The 24090-nt window shown below is 32.4% G+C and overlaps 1 protein-coding gene across 4 annotated transcripts in view; it reads left to right on the forward strand.

The window, feature by feature from the left end:
• Positions 1 to 24090, forward strand: part of lz (lozenge) — a 104562-nt gene that overhangs the window by 72480 nt on the left and 7992 nt on the right. For all 4 annotated transcript variants that reach the window (XM_073977570.1, XM_073977567.1, XM_073977568.1 and 1 more), the window contains exon 5: positions 2241 to 2549. In XM_073977570.1, coding sequence (XP_073833671.1) covers positions 2241 to 2549 — 309 coding nt within the window. The remainder of the gene's footprint in view (positions 1 to 2240; positions 2550 to 24090) is intronic.

Consider the following 24090-nt stretch of genomic DNA (forward strand, 5'->3'; position numbering starts at 1 on the left):
AGATAACTCTCCAACGGATCTGCTGATTGGGTCCAACTTTTGGCCTTAGTAATATTTTGTCCAAACAAAGTTTAAGTTCGAAGATAAGCCATATCGGTCCACTCCTTCAGGTACCTCCCCCACAAAATTTCAAAAATGTTCGGAAAAATTATTCGTACGGTAACTTTTGAAGGGAGTGGACGAATTGGTCCATATTTGACACATCATAATATATCTACGCGATATAGATCAGGTCCAAATATGGACTATATTTGTCCACTTCATCCAGTACCTCCCAAACAAAATTTCGGATAAGTTCACTTTAAGACCTGCTATCGAATCACTTTTATTTTTGTTAAAGCAACTTGCATTCGCTGCCTCAATTATGATGGTAAAAGTTTTTCCAGGGGCAAAACCACACTTCTTAAGCAGACAGCCCAAAGGGAGTAAAACCCCCCTATGGCAACGTATGTTGTGGCTGGAGATCGACTTCCATAATGGTCAATGTCGATCCATTCTTTTAAGTAATTCCCCCGCAAAACTTCTGCTCTTTAATCTAATCAACATATTTGTCGGTTCATGCGTTCATAATTTTTAACACCCTCAAAATACCTACGTTTTATGGGAAAAAATTGTTTCAATATACACAGGCTGAGGGTATATCTCTGTCGGCCAAGCCGACTGATACTTTTTTTACTTGTTTCTTATTTTTTTAAAATGTGTGAATACAATTGTTCCTTTATACCGTTGGTCAAAAAAAAATCTGAAGATATACTGAAATATTTTGCTGGTGAACAGCATCACCACAGCAAAAATAAAGGGAATCAGAAACCTCATTTTGAAAAAGTGACCGATTTCGCTCAGAAACCCGCCATATACCCTTTCGAGCTTTAAGGCTGAGGGTATAAATTAACTTTGCATTAATGTGGAATGTTTTGAAAAGAAGATCCTGACCAGCTTAATTATTGTCAGACATATATTAATATAAAATTGATTTATTTTATGGACGTCATGAGTAAAAGACTTAAAAGTTGAGGAAGACAGCTCATATTGGGTTTGCTCAGAGGCTGAGGGTACATCTTTGTAGGCAAATCCTTTTTGACATTTTCAAAATGAGCTTTAATAATCGATTTTCCGTCGGCGTTTAGTGTATCGTTAAGGTAACTAATGTGATAAAATTTTCCTAAGAGCTGAGTTCCAACGTATAACTGATTTTCAGAATATCAAATCTAAGCCTTCATGAAGAAATTTTATTATTACAACAACAAGAACATTGTTAATAATATGTTGTGGCCAGGCAGAGTCCAGACCTCTCTCCCCAAAAGGATAATTTTTAAGACACTTTTTGTATATTTTTACTCACAAAACATCAAATTTTGTCCGTCTTATTTAAAGGATACGCTCTTCTTGCATGGACTATCTTGGATTTTATACAACGCAATTTATTTTAAATAAAATAATATAAAATAGACTGATGATGGAGGTAACACGAACGCGGAACGAGGGGGCACAATGTTGTGTTGGACTTCGAAAAAATGCAATTTTGCGGTTTCAGATAAAAATATCACCACCACCATCAACAACAACAAGAGAAATACCAGTAACAAAGCTACCTCCTCTGACGTGAGGAATATTAAATACCGTTGTGTGGTTCAGTTACCCTATCTACCTCCCTTACCCCCTTCTAATCCTATATTTTCCAAAATGTTCTGGTTTTCTTAATGAGGAATTAATAAGTGGACCTAATGGTGGTCGGTTGACCAAACGTCGGGGCAGACTTTGCGACTGACTTATTTCTTGTTATTGTTTTATCACCTATTTTTAAGGCAGAGTTGTTTTCATTTTTTAATAATTTATGCAGCAGCATTTTAAAGGCTTCTCTTTGGGAGTTTAGCAAAAAAAAGAACAGAAAATAAAACATTAAAATATACAACCACAACAATTGCATCACTGCCTATCAGTTATCAGCCATGGATACAAATGTGGATTACATATTTTTGGGAAATTGCTGATGTTTGGATTCTTACAGATCTTTCACCTTTAGCACACACACCCACACAAACATAAATCTGTTATCATCATACATACATGCATACATATGCCAGCCAGCCATTAACACTTTCCATTTTGAATTACTTAATTATTCGGGTCCAGCTTCAATAAAACCAAATTCCTTGCAATCAATAAGCTTGCTCTTGTTTTTTCACATTTAATTCAAACTTTAAACTAATTTCTTTTTTTCCATTTCTTTTCTCTTTTAGGTCCCGGACCAACACCAAATCATTATCGTGCTTTTGGTCTATCACAACGTTCCTATGGTGATGCTGCTAGCTTTTCAAATCATTTTCGTGAAATACATCGGGTAACACGATCATCAGCGGCAGCGGCTGCCGCAGCCGCCACAGCCTCTGGCGTCTCAGTTACCAATTCATCATCTGCAACACCTACATCAGCCTCCAGCGTAGTCAGTTCGATGCCCCAATTGGTTGGCAGTAGTAATCATTCACCAACGAATAGTACAATTAATTCCGATTGTAGAGGCTATGTACCGAATGGTTCACATTTACAAGGTAAGTAAGCTATTGAGGAATAATTTTTGTTATGAAATCAAAAGGGGTTTGTAATCAAGATATTATGATTTTATTGTTTGAATATAGCGAATAGATTATAGGGAATAATAATTATCCATCCGTAACTGGAGATTAAAATGTTTATTACCTATTCGAGCCATCGATACATTTATTTTTCCACATTATGCTGAGATTAAGATAAGTTAGCAACATAGAATGTACCAATTAAACAGCTAGCTTTAATTTGGCAACCTTCTTGATTAACTTATCGCCACCTGAAATGCCCAAAGACCTAACCCATAACGTAACTCTTTGATGGTTACGTTTTGGGCATTTCAGGTGACGTTATACTGAATTGAATATATCCTCAGTGCTAATCTTAACATTTGCCTTTTTTCAAAGTTCCAAAATTCAAAGAGAAATGCCTAAGAACTTCTGTTAATGCGGAAGTTATTTTCCCACAGCCAAACATTGACGAATGCGTGCGGCATCTGTGGTTTCCCTGAAAACATTTGGTAGCATTCAATTCTGTGTTCAAACAGAAATTGACATTTTAATAGTCTCTTTAAACATTTGTTTTGGACGAGGATCATTTAATAATTTGGAGAAAGATCCGCAATATACAATGCAGACTGCTTTGGATAACTTTACAGAGTACCTAATTTATCCACAAGGTCATAAGACCACGTATCTAATATTACAAAGTGTACCAAAATAAGACACATAAAGTGAAATATCATCGCCGATACACTGGAACCCGGAACCTTATTGTCTGCTAACTGTCAAGAAATTTTAAGAAGTATTCTCAACAATCCCCCACTATGATGTCTTCTTAGAATTCGAGAGAAATAAAAAATAATTTTTCTTTTTAATAATATTCAGAAATGCTAAATGAATTATGTAGAAGAGATTCCTAATCGTGTTTCTACAGTGTCTGTGTCTTTTTCATTATCAGAATCCAAATTACGAAATTAGGTTCATCTTAATCCCGTCTAGACGTTGTTTTACTCCCCGATACGATTAGGACCAAATAAAATGAGGGTTCGTTTAGATTATGAATCTACAATGCTTTGTTGACGTGATTCAAATAATCATAGTCTTTACTTCGTTATTAAGCACACAGCTCAACTCTAGTAAGCACACAGCTTTACTCTATTCAAGTTACTCTTTACTTTACTGACGGTTTTAATCGGCGTACAGTGGTCGAAATCACTGATCTAGCGGTGCGAAATTAATAACTTGGAAACGAATGGAGATATCTTTCTGAAAGTTTGCACAAACTCAGTCTGTGTCCGTGGGAAATAATGGACTAAATATGAATAACATCGGCTAATATTTTGATATAGCCCCCATATGATGGTACCCCCTGATATTCGGTTTTTTGAGGATTTAAGCTACCCTTTCCTTCCAAATTAGTTGTAATTTGATACTTAGGGTTTCTAGTGATCACTAAACCTTTCCACCAACAGTTGTGGACATAGGTTCACGTTTGGGTATATGCCACTTTCAAGGTACCTCCCGATTTTCAGTATTTTGGGGGTTTAAAGCTACATTTTCCGGCCAAACTAGGTGCAATTTGGTATTTGGGGTTCCCAGACACAAACGTTCTCCACCAAAAATTGTGGACATAAGTCTACGTTTTGATATTGTCCCCATATAACGGCACCTCCCAATATTCGGTATTGTTATGATTATACCCTCAGCATTTATGCTAACGAGGGTATATACACTTTCACACGGGCAAAATGTGCCTCATCGAAATAATGGTTTTAGACCCCAAGTATGTTTGGACGAAATGTGTTTCAGACAATTTGGAGTCGATTGAGCAATGTCCGTCCGTCTGTCTGGCTGGCTGGAGAGCACGATAACTCTCGAACGGATGCACTGATTCGGTTCAAATTTTGGTTTTCGTAATATTTTGCCCAAATTTAGTTTAAGTTCGAAGACGGGGTATATCGGTCCACTCCTTCCGGTACTTCCCCACAAAAGTTCGAAAATGTTCGGAAAATTTGTGCGCACGATAACTCTTGAAGTTAGTAACTAATTTGGTCCATACTTTGCCCATCGTAAAGCGTGTACCAGACTTAGATAAGGTTTCAATATGGACTCAATCGGTTCACTCCTTCGAGTACCTCCTACACAAAATTTCGGAAAAGTTCAGTTTAGGGCCACCCCTCGAATCGCTTTGAGTTTTGTTTTAGCAACTTGTATTCACTGCCCCACATACGACGGTACAAGTTTCCTTAGAGGCGAGTCCATACTTGCCGAGAAAATAGGCTGAAATTTACAAAAACCCCCTATGACGCCGTGTGAGGTGGTTGGAGCGCAAGACAACTCTCGAGCGGATCTGCCGATTCGGTCCAAACTTTGGCCTTAGTAATATTTTTTCCAAACATAGTTTAAGTTCGTAGATACGTCATATCGGTCCACTCCTTCAGGTACCTCCCCCACAAAAGTTCAAAAATGTTCGGAAAATTTGTTCGTACGGTAAGCCATATCGGTCCACTCCTACAGGTACCTCCCCCACAAAAGTTCAAAAATGTTTGGAAAAATTGTGCGCACGATTACTCTTGAAGGTAGTGCCGGATTTGGTTCATATTTTACGCATCCTAATATATCTACCAGTTATATATCATGTCTACTACTTCGGGTACCTCCCACACAAAATTTCGGATAAGTTAACTTTAACATCTGCTCTCGAACCACATTAACATTTATTTAAGCAACTTGCATTCGCTGCCTCCATTACGACGGTCAACGCTGTTTCAGGGGAAAGTCCATACATCCTGAGAAAACAGCCCAAAAGTTGTAAAAAAAAATCCTATGGCACCATATGTAGTGGCTGGAGAGCACGATAACTCTCGATTTGATCCAAAATTTTGCCTTCGTCATATTTTGTCCAAACTTAGTTTCAGTTCGAAAATGGACAATACCGATCCATAATTTCCCGTACTTCCCCTTATACTTAAAAAAATTTCACTAAAATTTAACGGGGCAACCAATTTGTCCAAACTTTGGATCTCCTAATATTTTGTCCAAATTTATTCACATAGGCTGAGGGTCGGCAATAATAACAAAAATTAAAAAATGTTAATTTTGAAATAAAAATAATTAAAAACAAGTAAAAAACGTTAAGTTCGGCTGGGCCGAACTTTTTATACCCTCCACCAACCATTTTGGTGGGATAATGAAGCTAAAACCTTAAAAATACCATTCTATGGGGACTATATGAAGGCGTGGGCCTATACCAACAAATTTCAGGTGGAATGATTTTTTATATCCTCAACGAAAACGAATTGCCAAATTTCAAACATTTTGATGGGATACAGAAGCTAAAACCTTCAAAATACCGAATATCGGGAGGTACCGTTCTATGGGGGCTATATGAAGGCGTGGACCTATACCAACAAATTTAAGGTGCAACGTGTTATATCCTCAACGAAGACTAATTACCAAATTTCAACCATTTTGATGGGATAATGAAGCTAAAACCTTAAAAATACCGAATATCGGGGGGTACCATTCTATGAGGGCTATATTAAGGCGTGGACCGATACCAACAAATTTTAGGTGCAACGTTTTATATCCTCAACGAAAACGAATTACCAAATTTCAACCATTTTGATGGGATACAGAAGCTAAAACCTTCCAAATACCGAATATCGGGAGGTACCGTTCTATGGGGGCTATATTAAGGCGTGGACCGATACCAACAAATTTTAGGTGCAACGTGTTATATCCTCAACGAAGACTAATTACCAATTTTCAACCAATTTGATGGGGTAATGAAGCTAAAACCTTCAAAATACCGAATATCGGGAGATATCCTTCTATGGGGGCTATATTAAGGCGTGGACCGATACCAACAAATTTTAGGTGCAACGTGTTATATCCTCAACGAAGACTAATTACCAATTTTCAACCAATTTGATGGGATAATGAAGCTAAAACCTTAAAAATAGCGAATATCGGGAGGTACTGTTCTATGGGGGCTATATGAAGGCGTGGACCTATATCAACAAATTTCAGGTGGAAAGTTTTATACACCCAACAATAACTAAATACCAAATTTCAGCCATTTTGGTGGAATAATGAAGCTAAAACCTCCAAAATACCGAATATCGGGAGGTACCGTTCTATGGGGGCTATATGAAGGCGTGGACATATACCAACAAATTTCAGGTGGAAGGTTTTATACATCCAACGATAACTAAATACGAAATTTCAGCCATTTTGGTAGGATAACGAAGCTAAAACCTTAATAAACCGAAAATCTGGAGGTACAGTTCTATGGGGGCTATATCAAAACGTGGACCGATATATCCCATTTTCAATACCAACCATCCTGCAAGTAAGAAAAACTTCTGTACCAAATATTGACGCTCTATCTTTAAAATTGCGAGCTGTATCTTGATTTCAACAGACAGACAGACGGACGGACATGCATAGATCGACTTAGAATTTTATGCTGATCAATAATATATATACTTTATAGGGTCTCCGACGAATATTTCGATGTGTTACAAACGGAATGACAAATTTAATCATACCCTCCATATTATGGTGGAGGGTATAAATAAGCATTTATCCAGTGTTTTTCAACAATGGCGAACCGGTGTTTTGTATGTGCAGAATTCTCTCATTCCATCGTTGTTTTATTTAGTGAAATATGTTCAATTTTTAATAAATTTCTAACCACAAATTGAATTGGAGTTTTCAGTATAAAACCCCAAACAAAAGTGTTAATTTTGAATGTTTGTGGAAAATACTAAGATTTTTTGGAAGAAAATAAATGTTTGATACCTACTTTTTCCCCATCGCAATTTTTTTTCCGTGCGTATTTCTGTTTGTGATATTAAAAAAAGAAAAAGAGAGAAATTTCGCCCGGAATTTTTATTCGTGATTGGGTTGATTATTATGAAATTAGGTTCAACGTACTCCCATGTAGACGTTGTTTTATTCCCCGATACGATTCGTATCATATAAAATGAGGGACTTTACTTCGACTTTACTCCGTTACTAAGCACACAGATTTACTCTGTTGAGGTTACTCTTTACTTCACTGATGGGTTCACTTCTACTCTCCAGTATTTATACTCGCTCGCTGCTCTTGCATCTTCCATGTAGATTGTAGCACAATGATCACGCGACATGTTAATCGATTCCAAGCCACATACAAACATTCTATTAATCTGTATGTAAACAACAAATAATAAGAGAGAGTAAAAGGGGATAAAGTATTTAGTATTAGTAAAGTTACAACCTCTTTGACCTTATATTCAAATATTGTTAAGTATCGGGCCTTTAGCCGAGATTAAAGACTTTCACCCTTAGACAGACCTAAAGCTGGCTACGCGTTCAAAAATCTCCTTACCAAATTGCTTTATGACCGGCATTGTCACCGGCATAACAACTAAAACTAAATTATACCTTATAACTGTTATGTCAGTTCGCAAAAACATACCCACATTATTTATCCACCCTCCTATCTAGTCACAGCCCCTTTAAATATAAAATTACAAAACATTTATTTTTTGGTAAATTGTTTGGTCATAAATATGTTAACAAATTTAAAGTTGTAAGATTATGTTTTCATTGTTTTACAAAAAAACAGAAAAAAATTTACTAAAAAAACATCTCCTGACCAAGAATATCTTAGGTAGTTTTACCTTTTTTGGCAACAGCTGTCCCAATGGAAAACCACAACTCGATTGATTTGTGGCTTTTCCTACTGTAATTTTCAATGCAACAAACAAACAGCAACAGTTTTTACTTAAATCTTGGACTTTTACTTACAAGAGAGGTTAACTAAAAAACAGATTTGTTTTCAAATATTGAAAATAAAATTTCGTTTCATTTTTTATGCAAAAAAAATGTTTAAAATATGACCCCATTTTAATAAGAACACATGTGTTTGCAATTATGTGAATGTATGTGAAAAAAAATATTAAGAAGAACAACTCAAATCCTTTTTATATGTACGTGTATTTGTTTAACATGCATGCATCTCTTTGTCTCATACCGTTACTTTATGTATTGGCATTTCCGGTCAGCAGGTTTGAAATTTGTTTCATAAAATATTTTGTTAAAGATTTCATTAACACTTCGTGGTTTCATTGTAACTCACATTCATTCTTTGACTTTATAACAGAAATGACGTCGCAATAAAAATTCGTTACTGCCTAATTAATTAACATATTTATTAATACATAATAACCATAATATTTGTCTTTAATCATATGTATGTAGTTGTTGTTGTTGGTGGTCTTCTTTTAATTTCGATATGAGTCATTTGACAAATCGCTATAACTTAACGTTTGGCGCCATCACTTTTGATTCATTTATTTGTTGATATTTTTGGTTATTTGTCTAATGATTTTCGGTTTTTTGATTCAAGTCAATGAAACGTGTTGAACTAGTTGGGCCAATTTTGCATATTTTATTAGCTTTGATGGTGGAGTTGTGCGGGTTTTTGATATATTTTGGAAAGAAAAAATACGTTTTTTCTATTCTGTTACTGGGTATTTCCTAAGGAATTTCGCGATAATTTGAAAAAAATCCAAAGTACAAGTTTTTTTTTGAAAACAAGGAAACAGTGGATACAATTTGAAATATTCAAAATAAGACTAATGGCTACTTAAATTTTAAATATCCATAATTACAAATTCCCAGTAATTTATACATTTTTTTTAAATTGTCGTACAATAATTTTATAGTATTCTAGACAAATATTGAAAGAAAATGCACGTTTGTGGTTCTTGGAAAAATATTAATAAAAATCCACGCTCAATGTCCATAAAAAATATTAATAAAAATCCGCGCTCAATGTCCTTGAAAAATATTGATAAAAATCCACGCTCAATGTCCTTTAAAAATATTGATAAAAATCCACGCTCAATGTCCTTGAAAAATATTGATAAAAATCCACGCTGATGGGCCTTGAAAAATATAGACAAAAATCCACGTTCATGGTCCTTAAAAATATTGATAAAAATTCACGGTCATGGTCCTTAAAAAATATGGAAAAAATCGACCCTCAACCTTGAACGCTCATGGTCCTTCAAAAATATTGAAAAAAATCGACCCTCATCCTTGAACGCTCATGGTCCTTCAAAAATATTGAAAAAAATCGATCTTCATCCTTGAAAAATATTTTTCAAAAAATCGATCTTCATCCTTGAAAAATATTTTTCAAAAAATCCACACTTATGGCCCTTAAAAAATATTTATCAAAGAATCCACGCTCATGGTCCTTGAATAATATTGATAAAAATCCACGCTCATGATCCTTGAGAAATATTGATAAAAATCCAAGCTCATGATCCTTGAAAAATATTGATAAAAATCCACGCTCATGGTCTTGGAAAAATATTGATAAAAATCCACGCTCATGGTCTTGGAAAAATATTGATAAAAATCCACGCTCATGGTCTTGGAAAAATATTGATAAAAATCCACGCTCATGGTCATGGAAAAAATCCACGCTCATGGTCATGGAAAAAATCCACGCTCATGGCCATGGAAAAAATCCACGCTCATGATCCTTGAAAAATATTGATAAAAATCCACGCTCATGGTCCTGGAAAAATATTGATAAAAATCCACGCTTAATGTCCTTGAAAAATATTGATAAAAATCCACGCTTAATGTCCTTGAAAAATATTGATAATCCACGCTTCATGTCCTTGAAAAATATTGATAAAAATCCACGCTTAATGTCCTTGAAAAATATTGATAAACCACGCTTCATGTCCTTGAAAAATATTGATAAAAATCCACGCTTAATGTCCTTGAAAAATATTGATAAAAATCCACGCTTAATGTCCTTGAAAAATATTAATAAAAATCCACGCTTAATGTCCTTGAAAAATATTAATAAAAATCCACGCTTAATGTCCTTGAAAAATATTGATAAAAAACCACAAAATAAAATAAAACAAAATAAAATAAAATAAAATAATAAAATAAAATAAAATAAAATAAAATAAAATAAAATAAAATAAAATAAAATAAAATAAAATAAAATAAAATAAAATAAAATAAAATAAAATAAAATAAAATAAAATAAAATAAAATAAAATAAAATAAAATAAAATAAAATAAAATAAAATAAAATAAAATAAAATAAAATAAAATAAAATAAAATAAAATAAAATAAAATAAAATAAAATAAAATAAAATAAAATAAAATAAAATAAAATAAAATAAAATAAAATAAAATAAAATAAAATAAAATAAAATAAAATAAAATAAAATAAAATAAAATAAAATAAAATAAAATAAAATAAAATAAAATAAAATAAAATAAAATAAAATAAAATAAAATAAAATAAAATAAAATAAAATAAAATAAAATAAAATAAAATAAAATAAAATAAAATAAAATAAAATAAAATAAAATAAAATAAAATAAAATAAAATAAAATAAAATAAAATAAAATAAAATAAAATAAAATAAAATAAAATAAAATAAAATAAAATAAAATAAAATAAAATAAAATAAAATAAAATAAAATAAAATAAAATAAAATAAAATAAAATAAAATAAAATAAAATAAAATAAAATAAAATAAAATAAAATAAAATAAAATAAAATAAAATAAAATAAAATAAAATAAAATTAAATAAAATAAAATAAAATAAAATAAAATAAAATAAAATAAAATAAAATATCCTTTGTTTTATTGATTTGGCTCGAGGTCAGGGAAAAATTAAAACAATGTTTTGTTTTGATTTTTATATTTTTATTTTTGCCAATATTTCGATCATATTCTATGATCATCATCAGGGCATTTTCACTTTTAAAAAGAAAACAACAGAAAATTTATATAAATATATAGCAAAAAAACATTTTTCACATTTGGATAATTACATTGTTATTTCTTTCTTAGCACCACATACGTCTTGCTCTTGTTTGAGTTCAGAAATCAACTAATTTTGTTGTGTTTTTCAATTGTGCTCCTGTATATTTGCGCACAGTGTTCGGTATCTGTTTTATAGTTTATACGTTTTTCTGCAGGAATGTTAATGATATGTAACATTTCCAACATATATCTCCTTCTGTAGTTATTTTCCTGCGCTAAGATTTGTACTTGTTTGAGATTAGGCGTATGTCCGGTTTTGGAACAATGAGCTGCTAAAGCAGTCTTTTGTTCCAAGGGTTTATTGTTGTTTTTCTGGTCGGATTTGTGACCACTCATCCTAGTTTTGAGTTTGCTTTTTGTAGTGCCAACATATACCTTTTGGCATATGTTGGACTTGTCACCATTACAACTGATCTTATACACAACGTTTGATTTGTCGTCTAGGGGTATTTTTGATTTTGTCCTGCTGAAGAACGCATTGTTTGTATTACCGCTCTTTAAGGCTAGTTGGTATTGGTCTGTATTATATAGATTTGATTTTGAAAAACGTTCGGAAAAACCAGGAACGTATGTAGATCTTTTATATGTTTTTTCTAATCTTGTTTCTGTATTTCTACTTTTGCTGACCTTTGTATGTTTGATCAGTTCATTTATAGTTTTTATGGGGAAATCATTCATCATCAATATTCTTCTGACCTCTTTTGTATTTTTGGAATGAAACTTCTTGTCACTGATTTGAAACACTCTTCTTATAAAATTCGTTGCGGTATTGATTTTGATACGTCGAGGATGTTTGGAGTAATAATTGATGATACGTCCGGACGAAATAGGTTTTTGATACCAGTCTAAAAATAGAGAATTTCCCTGTCTATGTATCACTGAATCAAGGTATGGTAAGTGATTGTCAGATTCACATTCCATTGTAAACTTTAACTGATTATTGTATGCGTTTAATGCTTTGAGCGTGTTTTCTATTTGGTCGTTTTTTACGATACAAAATATGTCGTCGACATATTTTGTCAATAATCGTGGTTTTATGAGTAAATTTTTCATTGTTTCGTCGAGTAAGTTTTCCATTACTATATCAGCAATCACTGGGGAAATTGGAGAGCCCATCGGCATTCCCTTTCTTTGCTCATATATCTTCTCTTTGTATAAAAAGTATCGTGAGTCCTTGATACATATAGTCAAAATGTCAATAAATAGATTCATAGGAATGTTGGTATAATCCTTGATAATGTGCCATTTTTCTTTTATGGTGCTGATGGCTAAGTTGACAGGGACATTTGGAAAAAGAGATATGACATCAAATGATATGAGCTTTTCATCTGTGTCTATGTGTTGGTTGTTGATTTTTGATTTAAATTCCACTGCGTCATTTATGTTGTATATGGAGTCTTTTGTTAGAACTTTGAGTATTGTTGCAATGTATTTTGACAGATTGTAGGTGGGAGAGTTTATAAAGGAACATATTGGTCGTAAGGGGATTCCTTCCTTGTGGATCTTCGGAAGTCCATAAACTTTGGGAGGTACTGACGTCTTGTTTAACATCCTGTTTTTTTCAATTTCGTTCATTATTTTTAATTCAAACAATTTCATTATAAAATTGTTGCATTTAACTTGTAGTTTTGTTGTTGGATCTTTTTTGATTCGTTTGTAGGTGCATAAATCTGAAAATATTGTGTTCATTTTGTCTTCATATTCACACTTTTGCATCGCTACTGTTTTGCCACCCTTGTCTGAATTAAGTATCAGAATATGTTTATTTTCCTTTAGGAACTTTGTTGTATGTCCCACTGTGTCTAATGTGAAACGATCTCTCTTCCCTAATTTTGTGTTTCTCATGTAATCATTTATAAGTGTGACCAAATTTACTCTGGCGTTCTCTTGCCGTTCTTTGCTCTCCAGTGTCTGTATACACTCTTCTCCCTCTGCGATAATATTGAATAATGGAAATGTTGTTTTTGTTGTAGGGAGACTAAATTTGGGACCAAGAGAGAGTAGCCATTCTACGTTTGTAGGAATGTCTGTGTCCGTTGTGTTGACAAACCACTCTCTATTGTGTTGTATATTAAGCTCAGATTGTTGTTTTTGTTTTAGTGTGTTCAATTTTTTGATGTGTGTCTCTTTTTGTTTCTTGTTCTCTGTGTTTAAGATTATGTTCTCACTCTCAATGAGTAATGTCAGATCTTCGGTATCTAAGAGATTTTTGAGTTGATCTCTCATGTTTTCAAGCCTCTCTTTTATCTTATTTGACTGTTTGTGTTTTTCTTGTATTAATAATTTTAATAGTTTGATACTGAAATTGTATATGAGTGTGTCTAATGAAGTCCTTAAGTTTGTTGGTATAATATTGTTGTGTTTGAATATGTTGCGTGAATTCTTAGTGGTGTTAGAAATGAAGTTTGGTATAGTACCTGATTGCTTACATTTTATGAGGAATGTTGTCGTCGTTTTTAGGCGTGCTGATTGCCTGTTACATTTTGAATAGTCCTTAATGATGTTTTGTGTATCCTTATTGTATTTTTGCTTAATATGTTTATATAAATGCATGTTGTTGTTGGATTTTAAGCTCGGCGTGCCTTCCGTGTTATGATTCTTGTAATAATTATTGTTGACCTTTGGACTTTTTATATCCTTTGTTTTATTGATTTGGCTCGAGGTCAGGGAAAAATTAAAACAATGTTTTGTTTTGATTTTTATATTTTTATTTTTGCCAATATTTCGATCATATTCTATGATCATCATCAGGGCATTTTCACTTTTAAAAAGAAAACAACAGAAAATTTATATAAATATATAGCAAAAAAACATTTTTCACATTTGGATAATTACATTGTTATTTCTTTCTTAGCACCAGTCTTGCTCTTGTTTGAGTTCAGAATTTGTTGTGTTTTTCAATTGTGCTCCTGTATATTTGCGCACAGTGTTCGGTATCTGTTTTTCAGATTTATGCACCTACAAACGAATCAAAAAAGATCCAACAACAAAACTACAAGTTAAATGCAACAATTTTATAATGAAATTGTTTGAATTAAAAATAATGAACGAAATTGAAAAAAACAGGATGTTAAACAAGACGTCAGTACCTCCCAAAGTTTATGGACTTCCGAAGATCCACAAGGAAGGAATCCCCTTACGACCAATATGTTCCTTTATAAACTCTCCCACCTACAATCTGTCAAAATACATTGCAACAATACTCAAAGTTCTAACAAAAGACTCCATATACAACATAAATGACGCAGTGGAATTTAAATCAAAAATCAACAACCAACACATAGACACAGATGAAAAGCTCATATCATTTGATGTCATATCTCTTTTTCCAAATGTCCCTGTCAACTTAGCCATCAGCACCATAAAAGAAAAATGGCACATTATCAAGGATTATACCAACATTCCTATGAATCTATTTATTGACATTTTGACTATATGTATCAAGGACTCACGATACTTTTTATACAAAGAGAAGATATATGAGCAAAGAAAGGGAATGCCGATGGGCTCTCCAATTTCCCCAGTGATTGCTGATATAGTAATGGAAAACTTACTCGACGAAACAATGAAAAATTTACTCATAAAACCACGATTATTGACAAAATATGTCGACGACATATTTTGTATCGTAAAAAACGACCAAATAGAAAACACGCTCAAAGCATTAAACGCATACAATAATCAGTTAAAGTTTACAATGGAATGTGAATCTGACAATCACTTACCATACCTTGATTCAGTGATACATAGACAGGGAAATTCTCTATTTTTAGACTGGTATCAAAAACCTATTTCGTCCGGACGTATCATCAATTATTACTCCAAACATCCTCGACGTATCAAAATCAATACCGCAACGAATTTTATAAGAAGAGTGTTTCAAATCAGTGACAAGAAGTTTCATTCCAAAAATACAAAAGAGGTCAGAAGAATATTGATGATGAATGATTTCCCCATAAAAACTATAAATGAACTGATCAAACATACAAAGGTCAGCAAAAGTAGAAATACAGAAACAAGATTAGAAAAAACATATAAAAGATCTACATACGTTCCTGGTTTTTCCGAACGTTTTTCAAAATCAAATCTATATAATACAGACCAATACCAACTAGCCTTAAAGAGCGGTAATACAAACAATGCGTTCTTCAGCAGGACAAAATCAAAAATACCCCTAGACGACAAATCAAACGTTGTGTATAAGATCAGTTGTAATGGTGACAAGTCCAACATATGCCAAAAGGTATATGTTGGCACTACAAAAAGCAAACTCAAAACTAGGATGAGTGGTCACAAATCCGACCAGAAAAACAACAATAAACCCTTGGAACAAAAGACTGCTTTAGCAGCTCATTGTTCCAAAACCGGACATACGCCTAATCTCAAACAAGTACAAATCTTAGCGCAGGAAAATAACTACAGAAGGAGATATATGTTGGAAATGTTACATATCATTAACATTCCTGCAGAAAAACGTATAAACTATAAAACAGATACCGAACACTGTGCGCAAATATACAGGAGCACAATTGAAAAACACAACAAAATTAGTTGATTTCTGAACTCAAACAAGAGCAAGACGTATGTGGTGCTAAGAATGAAATAACAATGTAATTATCCAAATGTGAAAAATGTTTTTTTGCTATATATTTATATAAATTTTCTGTTGTTTTCTTTTTAAAAGTGAAAATGCCCTGATGATGATCATAGAATATGATCGAAATATTGGCAAAAATAAAAATATAAAAATCAAAACAAAACATTGTTTTAATTTTTCCCTGACCTCGAGCCAAATCAATAAAACAAAGGATATAAAAAGTCCAAAGGTCAACAATAATTATTACAAGTAAAATAAAATAAAATAAAATAAAATAAAATAAAATAAAATAAAATAAAATAAAATAAAATAAAATAAAATAAAATAAAATAAAATAAAATAAAATAAAATAAAATAAAATAAAATAAAATAAAATAAAATAAAATAAAATAAAATAAAATAAAATAAAATAAAATAAAATAAAATAAAATAAAATAAAATAAAATAAAATAAAATAAAATAAAATAAAATAAAATAAAATAAAATAAAATAAAATAAAATAAAATAAAATAAAATAAAATAAAATAAAATAAAATAAAATAAAATAAAATAAAATAAAATAAAATAAAATAAAATAAAATAAAATAAAATAAAATAAAATAAAATAAAATATAATAAGTAAAAAAGTATAAGTCGGCTTTGCCGACAGAGATATACCCTCAGCCTGAATATATTGAAACAATATTTTTTCCCAAAATACATATGTATTTAGGGGGGTTTAAAAATTTTGGACGTTTGAAGCGACAAAAATGTTGATTAGGATTAAATATCAAAAGTTTTGCGGAGGAGATACTAAAAGAAATGGATCGACATTGACCGTTATGGAAACGGATCTCCAGCCACAACATATGGCGCCATAGGGGGTTTTTACACTCTTCGGGCTGTTTGCTCAAGAAGTATGGACTTGCCCCTAAAAACATTTACCATGGTAATTGAGGCAGCGAACGCAAGTTGCTTCAACAAAAATCAAGGTGATTCGATATCAGGTCTTAAAGTGAACTTATCCGAAATTTTGTGTGGGAGGTACCGGATGGAGTGGACAAATATAGTCCATATTTGAACCTGATCTATATCTGGTAGATATATTAGGATGTGTAAAGTATAGACCAATTCGACCACTCCCTTCAAGAGTTACCGTACGAACAATTTTTCCGAACATTTTTGAACTTTTGTGGGGGAGATACCTGAAGGAGTGGACCGATATGGCTTATCTTCAAACTTAAACTATGTTTGGACAAAATATTACTAAGACCCTATTTTGGACCGAATCGGCAGATCCGTTCGAGAGTTATCGTGCGCTCCAACCACCTTACACGGTGTCATAGGGGTTTTTTTGCAACTTTCATGCTATTTTCTCAGGAAGTATGGACTTGCCCCTGATGAAACTTGTACCGTCGTATGGAGGGCAGTGAATACAAGTTGCTAAAACAAACATCAAAGCGATTCGAGAGATGACCCTAAACTGAATTTTCCCGAAATTTTGTGTGGGAGGTACCCGAAGGAGTGGACCTATTGAGACCATATTGGAACATCATATTACTCTGGTAGAAAGTTTACACTATACAAATTATGGACCAAATCGGTCACTCCCTTCATGAGTTTTCGTGCGCACAAACTTTCCGAACATTTTCGAACTTTTTTGGGGAAGGTACCGGAAGGAGTGGACCGATGTAGCTCATCTTCGAACTTAAACTAAGTTTGGGCTCCAGCCAGCAGGACAGACGGACGGACATGGCTAGATCGACTCCAAATTGTCTGAAACACATTTCGTCCAAACATACTTGGGGTCTAAAATCATTATTTCGATGAGGCACATTTTCATCGTATCAAAGTGTATATACCCTCCTTAGCCTAAAGGCTGATGGAATAAAAAAAAAAATAAATTAAAATAAAATAAAAAAATAAAATAAAAAAATAAAATAAAAAAATTAAATAAAAATAAAATAAAATAAAATACGATAAATAAAATATAATGAATAAATAAATAAATGTTGACATGAGGGTCCTTAAAGAATACATTTCAAAAAATCCACGCCTATTGTCATGAGGGTCCTTTAAAAATATTTTTCACAAAATCCACACTTATTGTGTTGGGACACAAAATAAAAATATTATGGTCCTTAAAAATTAATTTTCTGTCTAAAAACCTTTCTGAATCCCAAATACATAAACCCCGTTATAATGAGCAACACGAAGTAACCAATCCACCGCTACCATACCAAACGACGACACCATCAGCACCATGGCCATCCATCATCATCTTAGGTTTCGATTTCGTAGTCATCATCATTGTTGTTGCCTCTTATGTCCAGCTGAGAGGAGGGCAAACAAACGCTTCAAAACCAAAAACCGCAGCCAACTTCCGTTCAATGGCTGCGCGTGCAATACATAATCACAAATACAACAACGTTTGGGATGGACATTATTTAGGCATCTATTTGTACATGGATTGATTGGAATGGGAAGGTATTGATCGCTTTGGGAAGATGTGGCCAATACTTGAGTGTATGTGTGTGAGTTAGCAAAATACTTTTACATTTTGTGCTTTGTAAAAATAATTGTGTGAGAACTCTTGAGGTTTCTTGAGATTGTTTTGTTCACTTTATTGCCATCCATGGCTAAGATTATGTGCCTTTGCTAAGACTAAAAAAAAACAATATAAACATTTGTTGAAGTCTTGGTGTAATGATGATGAGCTGATAATCAGGAAGGTGTTAAATTGTTAATATCCGGTAGTGTTCAATCACTTAGGTCCCCAAGAAGTAGTTAGCTTCCTTTCTTCTTTTGAGATTTGAAAGGTGGGAAAACAAATTGAAAAACAGTTAACCTTTTATAAATGAGGTGGCGGCAATTTGGTAAATGAAGTTGATTGGTAGTTTGGTAGAATTTTTAAGGAAATGACTGGAAGTCGCTGAGGTAGGAACACCGTACATATTTGTAAAGGGTATTTAGCGAATTACGAAATTCCATATAAGGCAACCTGTAAATATGTCACAAACATTCTTGGCCATGTTTTATAATTATTAAAAATATTTTGACATCCTTTTAAACATGTGTGGATGTTTGATTGAGATCTATGACAGGATAACGTACTTATAACAATTAATGTATCCCGCTGCGATGAAATATGTCAATAAATAAACGAATTTGTTTTTCATTATGGCAAAACACAGAAAGGGTTGACATAGCGCTGAAATTAAATCAACAAAATATCTGCTCAGGGAAATTGGTTGCCAGTTGATATTCCTTGGAATTTTTGATTAATTAGATTTCTTAAACTAAGATAAGAAAAACTGCGCTCACACATTTTACGCTTAGTCTTATAAGAATTAATAATATTTCACCTTAATAATTAATTAAATTACCCGGTGTTCCATGGAGGTTTTGAGCTACTTTGAAGAACGAAAATGCAAGTAATTTTCTTTTCATCATCACATACTTTGTTGTCAGTTCATAACTTCGCTGACAACTCTATTAGCAGATTATTAAGTAAACAACAAAAAATATTGTTGGCAATGACACGGGCGTAACATGAAAACAAACATCCCTTCCTTATACTTTCTGCTTTTCTTCATTGCGCCGCAACCCAAAGTTATGTGCTTCGTTTTGAATTATTATTTGTCGAAATTACTACCTTTGCCAGCAATTTCATTCAATAATCACCCCTTCTGTGTTTGAGTTGTGTTGTGTTTGGGAAACAACTAACATTTATCACATTTTTATGTTTCAATTAGCGACAACAACAACCCGTATTTTGGCGGGCATAACCTTGCGGCTATCATAACAACCTGTGCCGCCATTTAGCCCGTGTTTTACTAATAATATCCTCCAACGGCCACCAAGTTGAAATGTTTTCCTTAGCTTGTGATATTTAACCCTGTTCTTGCAGCAAAATTTAGGGAGGTAATGTTAAGGAAATTATCATCAAATTGTACGGTGAATGTCGACAGACACAGTTTTCGCTGGCGATGGACGAATGATTGAATCACTCATTTGATTTATAATGGCACTGTGGGGTGGATTTTTTAAGAATATTTTTTTCAACCAACATGGATTTTTTAGGAAAATGTTGGATTTTTTTTATATTAAAAAATATTAAAAAATATTAAAAAATATTTTTTCAATATATTTTTTAACCAACCACATATTGAAAAAAAAATATATTGACAAATATTACTTCAACCAAAAAACAATTTTGAAAAAACCGAAAAAATATTGAAAACTAAATTTTCAACCAAAAAATATTGAAAATATTTTTTCAAACAAAAAAATATTTTTTTTTTAACCAAAAAAGAATTGACAACTATTTTTTCAACCAAAATATATTGAAAAATATTTTTCAACCAAACATATTTTTAAAAAAAATCCATGTATATTGTCATGAGGGTCTTTGAAAAAAATTAAAAAAAATCACGCCTATTGTCATGCGGGTCTTTGAAAATAATTAAAATAAACAAGCCTTTTGTCATGAGGGTCTTTGAAAATTAAAAAATAATAAAAATATTGAACAATATTTTTCAACGACAAAAAAAAATATTGAAATATATTTTTTCAAAAAAAAAAAATTCAACCAAAAATATTAAAAAATATGTTTTCAACTAAAAATATATTGAAAAAAAATTGTTTAATAAAAACAAGTAAAAAAGCATTAAGTTCGGCCGGGCCGAACTTTTCATACCCTCCACCATAAAATATTAATTCCTGTCCCCAACTTTAAGTGAGTACGTTAAAATGTCAGATAATGTACATAAAATGCTTCATTCGGGAGGCCCTTTTTTATGGTGCCTATATCTAACTGTTGACAATTTTTGGTGGGCTAGAAATTGGGAGGTACTGTTATATAGGGGTTATAATAAAACATGGGCCTATGTTGACAGTTTTTGATGGGAGCCTTTAATGTCAAATAGCTCTTAATTCGGTTAAAAATTTAGCTAGAATCCTCAAAATATCGAAAATCGGTACATAACGTGGGAACTTCAAATGTCATTAACAGCTAGTTCGGAGGTATCTGGGCTATATGAAAATATGAACTTAAATGAACAAATTACAGGAAGTTCGTCCAAAAAATAAAGCTAAGGTACGGAAAATCGGGAGGTTTGTTTTGTGGCTATACAAAAACATGGACCTACGTTCGATTAAACATTTTAAGTAAAATCCTCAAAGTACCGAAAATCGGGAAGTATCGTTATATTGGGGCTATGTTGAAAATTGTTGATGCAGATGTGTGGTGACCACTACAACCTTCAAATGTCAAATTACAGTTAGTTCTGTTAAAAATTGTAGCTAAAATTGCCAAATTACAGAAAATTGGGAGGTACCGTTACATGGAAGCTATATCCGAACATGGACCTATGTTGGCAATTTTTGATGGAGAGGTGTTGTGACCACTAAGAACTTCAAATGTCAAATTACTGCTAGTTCGGTTTTATATTGTAGGTAAAATCATCAAATTACTGAAAATCGGGAGGTACCGTTATATGGGGGCTTTCTTGACAATTTAAAATGTCAAATGTTCAAATTACAGATAATTCGGTTAAAACTTGTAGGTAAAATTTTCAAAATACCTGAAATCGGGCGGTCCAAAACATGGACCTATGTCCAATAGTTATAAAGGTTTATTGACATTTAAGAACCCTAAATGTCAATTGATAGCTAAATCGGTCTGAATGTAGATAAAAACGTCAAAATGCCGTATATCGGGGGTACCGTTATATGGGGCTATACCAAAACGTGGACCTAGGTCCACAACTTTTGTTATATAAGTTTAGTTACACTTAAGAACCCTAAATGTCAAATTATAGCTATATCGGCCTGAAAATGTAGCTAAAAACGTCGAAATACCGTAAATCGGGGGGTACCGTTATATGGGGGCTATACGAAAACGTGGACCTATGTCCACAACTTCTAATATATAAGTTTATTAACACTTAAGAACCCCAAATGTTAAATTATAGCTATATCGGTCTGAAAATGTAGCTAAAAACGTCAAAATGCCGTAAATCGGGGGTACCATTATATGGGGGCTATACCAAAACGTGGACGTAGGTCCACAACTTTTGTTATATAAGTTTAGTTACACTTAAGAACCCTAAATGTCAAATTATAGCTATATCGGTCTGAAAATGTAGCTAAAAACGTCAAAATACCGTAAATCGGGGGTACCGTTATATGGGGGCTATACCAAAACGTGGACCTATGTCCACAACTTTTGTTATATAAGTTTATTGATACTTAAGAACCCTAAATGTCAAATTATAGCTAAATCGGTCTGAAAATGTAGCTAAAACCGTCAAAATACCGTAAATCGGGGGGTACCGTTATATGGGGGCTATACCAAAACGTGGATCTATGTCTTTAACTTTTGTTATATAAGTTTATTGACATTTAAGAACCCTAAATGTCAAATTATAGCTACATCGGTCTGAAAATGTAGCTTAAAACGTCAAAATACCGCAAATCGGGGGGTACCGTTATATGGGGGCTATACCAAAAGGTGGACCTATGTCCACAACTTCTAATATATAAGTTTATTAACACTTAAGAACCCTAAATGTCAAATTATAGCTACATCGGTCTGATAATGTAGCTAAAAACGTCAAAATACCGTATATCGGGGGGTACCGTTATATGGGGGCTATACCAAAACGTGGACCTCTGTCCACAACTTTTATTATATAAGTTTATTGATACTTAAGAACCCTAAATGTCAAATTATAGCTAAATCGGTCTAAAAATGTAGCTAAAAACGTCAAAATACCGTAAATCGGGGGTACCGTTATATGGGGGCTATACCAAAACGTGGACCGATATAGCCCATCATCGAACTTGACCTGCCTGCAAACAAAGGACGCATTTTCCCAAAATTTCAGCGTCCTATCTCCATTTTTGTGGATGCTAGAGTGATTACCACAGACGGACGGACGGACGGACGGACGGACGGACGTGCTCAGATCGACTTAGAATTTTACCCTGACTTAGAATTTTACCCTGAAGAATATATATACTTAATAGGGTCGCAAATGAGTATTTCAATGCGTTACAAACGGAAAAACAAACTTAATATACCCTCCATACTATGGTGGAGGGTATAAAAAAATATTGAAAAATAATGTTTCAAATCCAAGTATATTGTAATGAGGATCTTTGAAAAAAATTTAAAAAATCCACGAATATTGTCATGAGGGTCATTGAAAAAAATTTAAAAAAAAATCACGCTTATTGTCATGAGGGTCCTTGAAAATAATAAAAAAAAATCCACGCCGGGTCCTTGAAAAATATTTTTCAAAAAATCCACGCTTATTGTCATGAGGGTCCTTGAAAATAATTTTAAAAATGCCACGCCTATTGTCACGAGGGCCCTTGAAAATAATTAAAAAGAACACGCCTATTGTCATGTGGGTCTTTAAAAATTAGAAAATAATAAAAATATTGAAAAATATTTTTCAACGAAAAAAATATTGAAATATATTTTTCAACTAAAAAAATTTTCAACCAAAAAATATTGAAAAATATTTTTTCAACCAAAAATATATTGAAAAATAATGTTTCAACCAAAAAAACATTTTTAAAAAAAATCCAGGTATATTGTCATGAGGGTCTTTGAAAAAAATTAAAAAAATCCACGTATATTTTCATGAGGGTCATTGAAAACAAAAATAAAAAAATTAAAATAATAAAAAAATCCAAGCCTGTTGTCATGAGGGTCCCTGAAAATAATTAAAACAATTATTGTCTTGAGGGTCCTTGAAATATATATTTCAAGAAATATTTTTTAGCCAAAAATATATTGAAAAATATTTTTCAACAAAAAAATATTGATAAATAATTTTTCAACCAAAAATATTTTTTAAAAAATGCACGTATATTGTCATGAGGGTCTTTAAAAAAAATTTAAAAAATTCACGCCAATTGTAATGAAGGTCCTTGAAAAATATTTTTCAAAAAATCCACGCTTATTGTTATGAGGGTCCTTTAAACATATTTTTCAAAAAATCCACGCCTATGGTCATGAAGATCCTTGAAAAATATTTTTAAAAAAATCCACGCCTATGGTCATGAAGATCCTTGAAAAATATTTTTA

This window comes from Musca autumnalis, unplaced genomic scaffold (assembly GCF_047663935.1).
Source record: "Musca autumnalis isolate F117 unplaced genomic scaffold, ASM4766393v1 scaffold_3, whole genome shotgun sequence".
In the NCBI taxonomy this organism is placed as follows: domain Eukaryota; kingdom Metazoa; phylum Arthropoda; class Insecta; order Diptera; family Muscidae; genus Musca; species Musca autumnalis.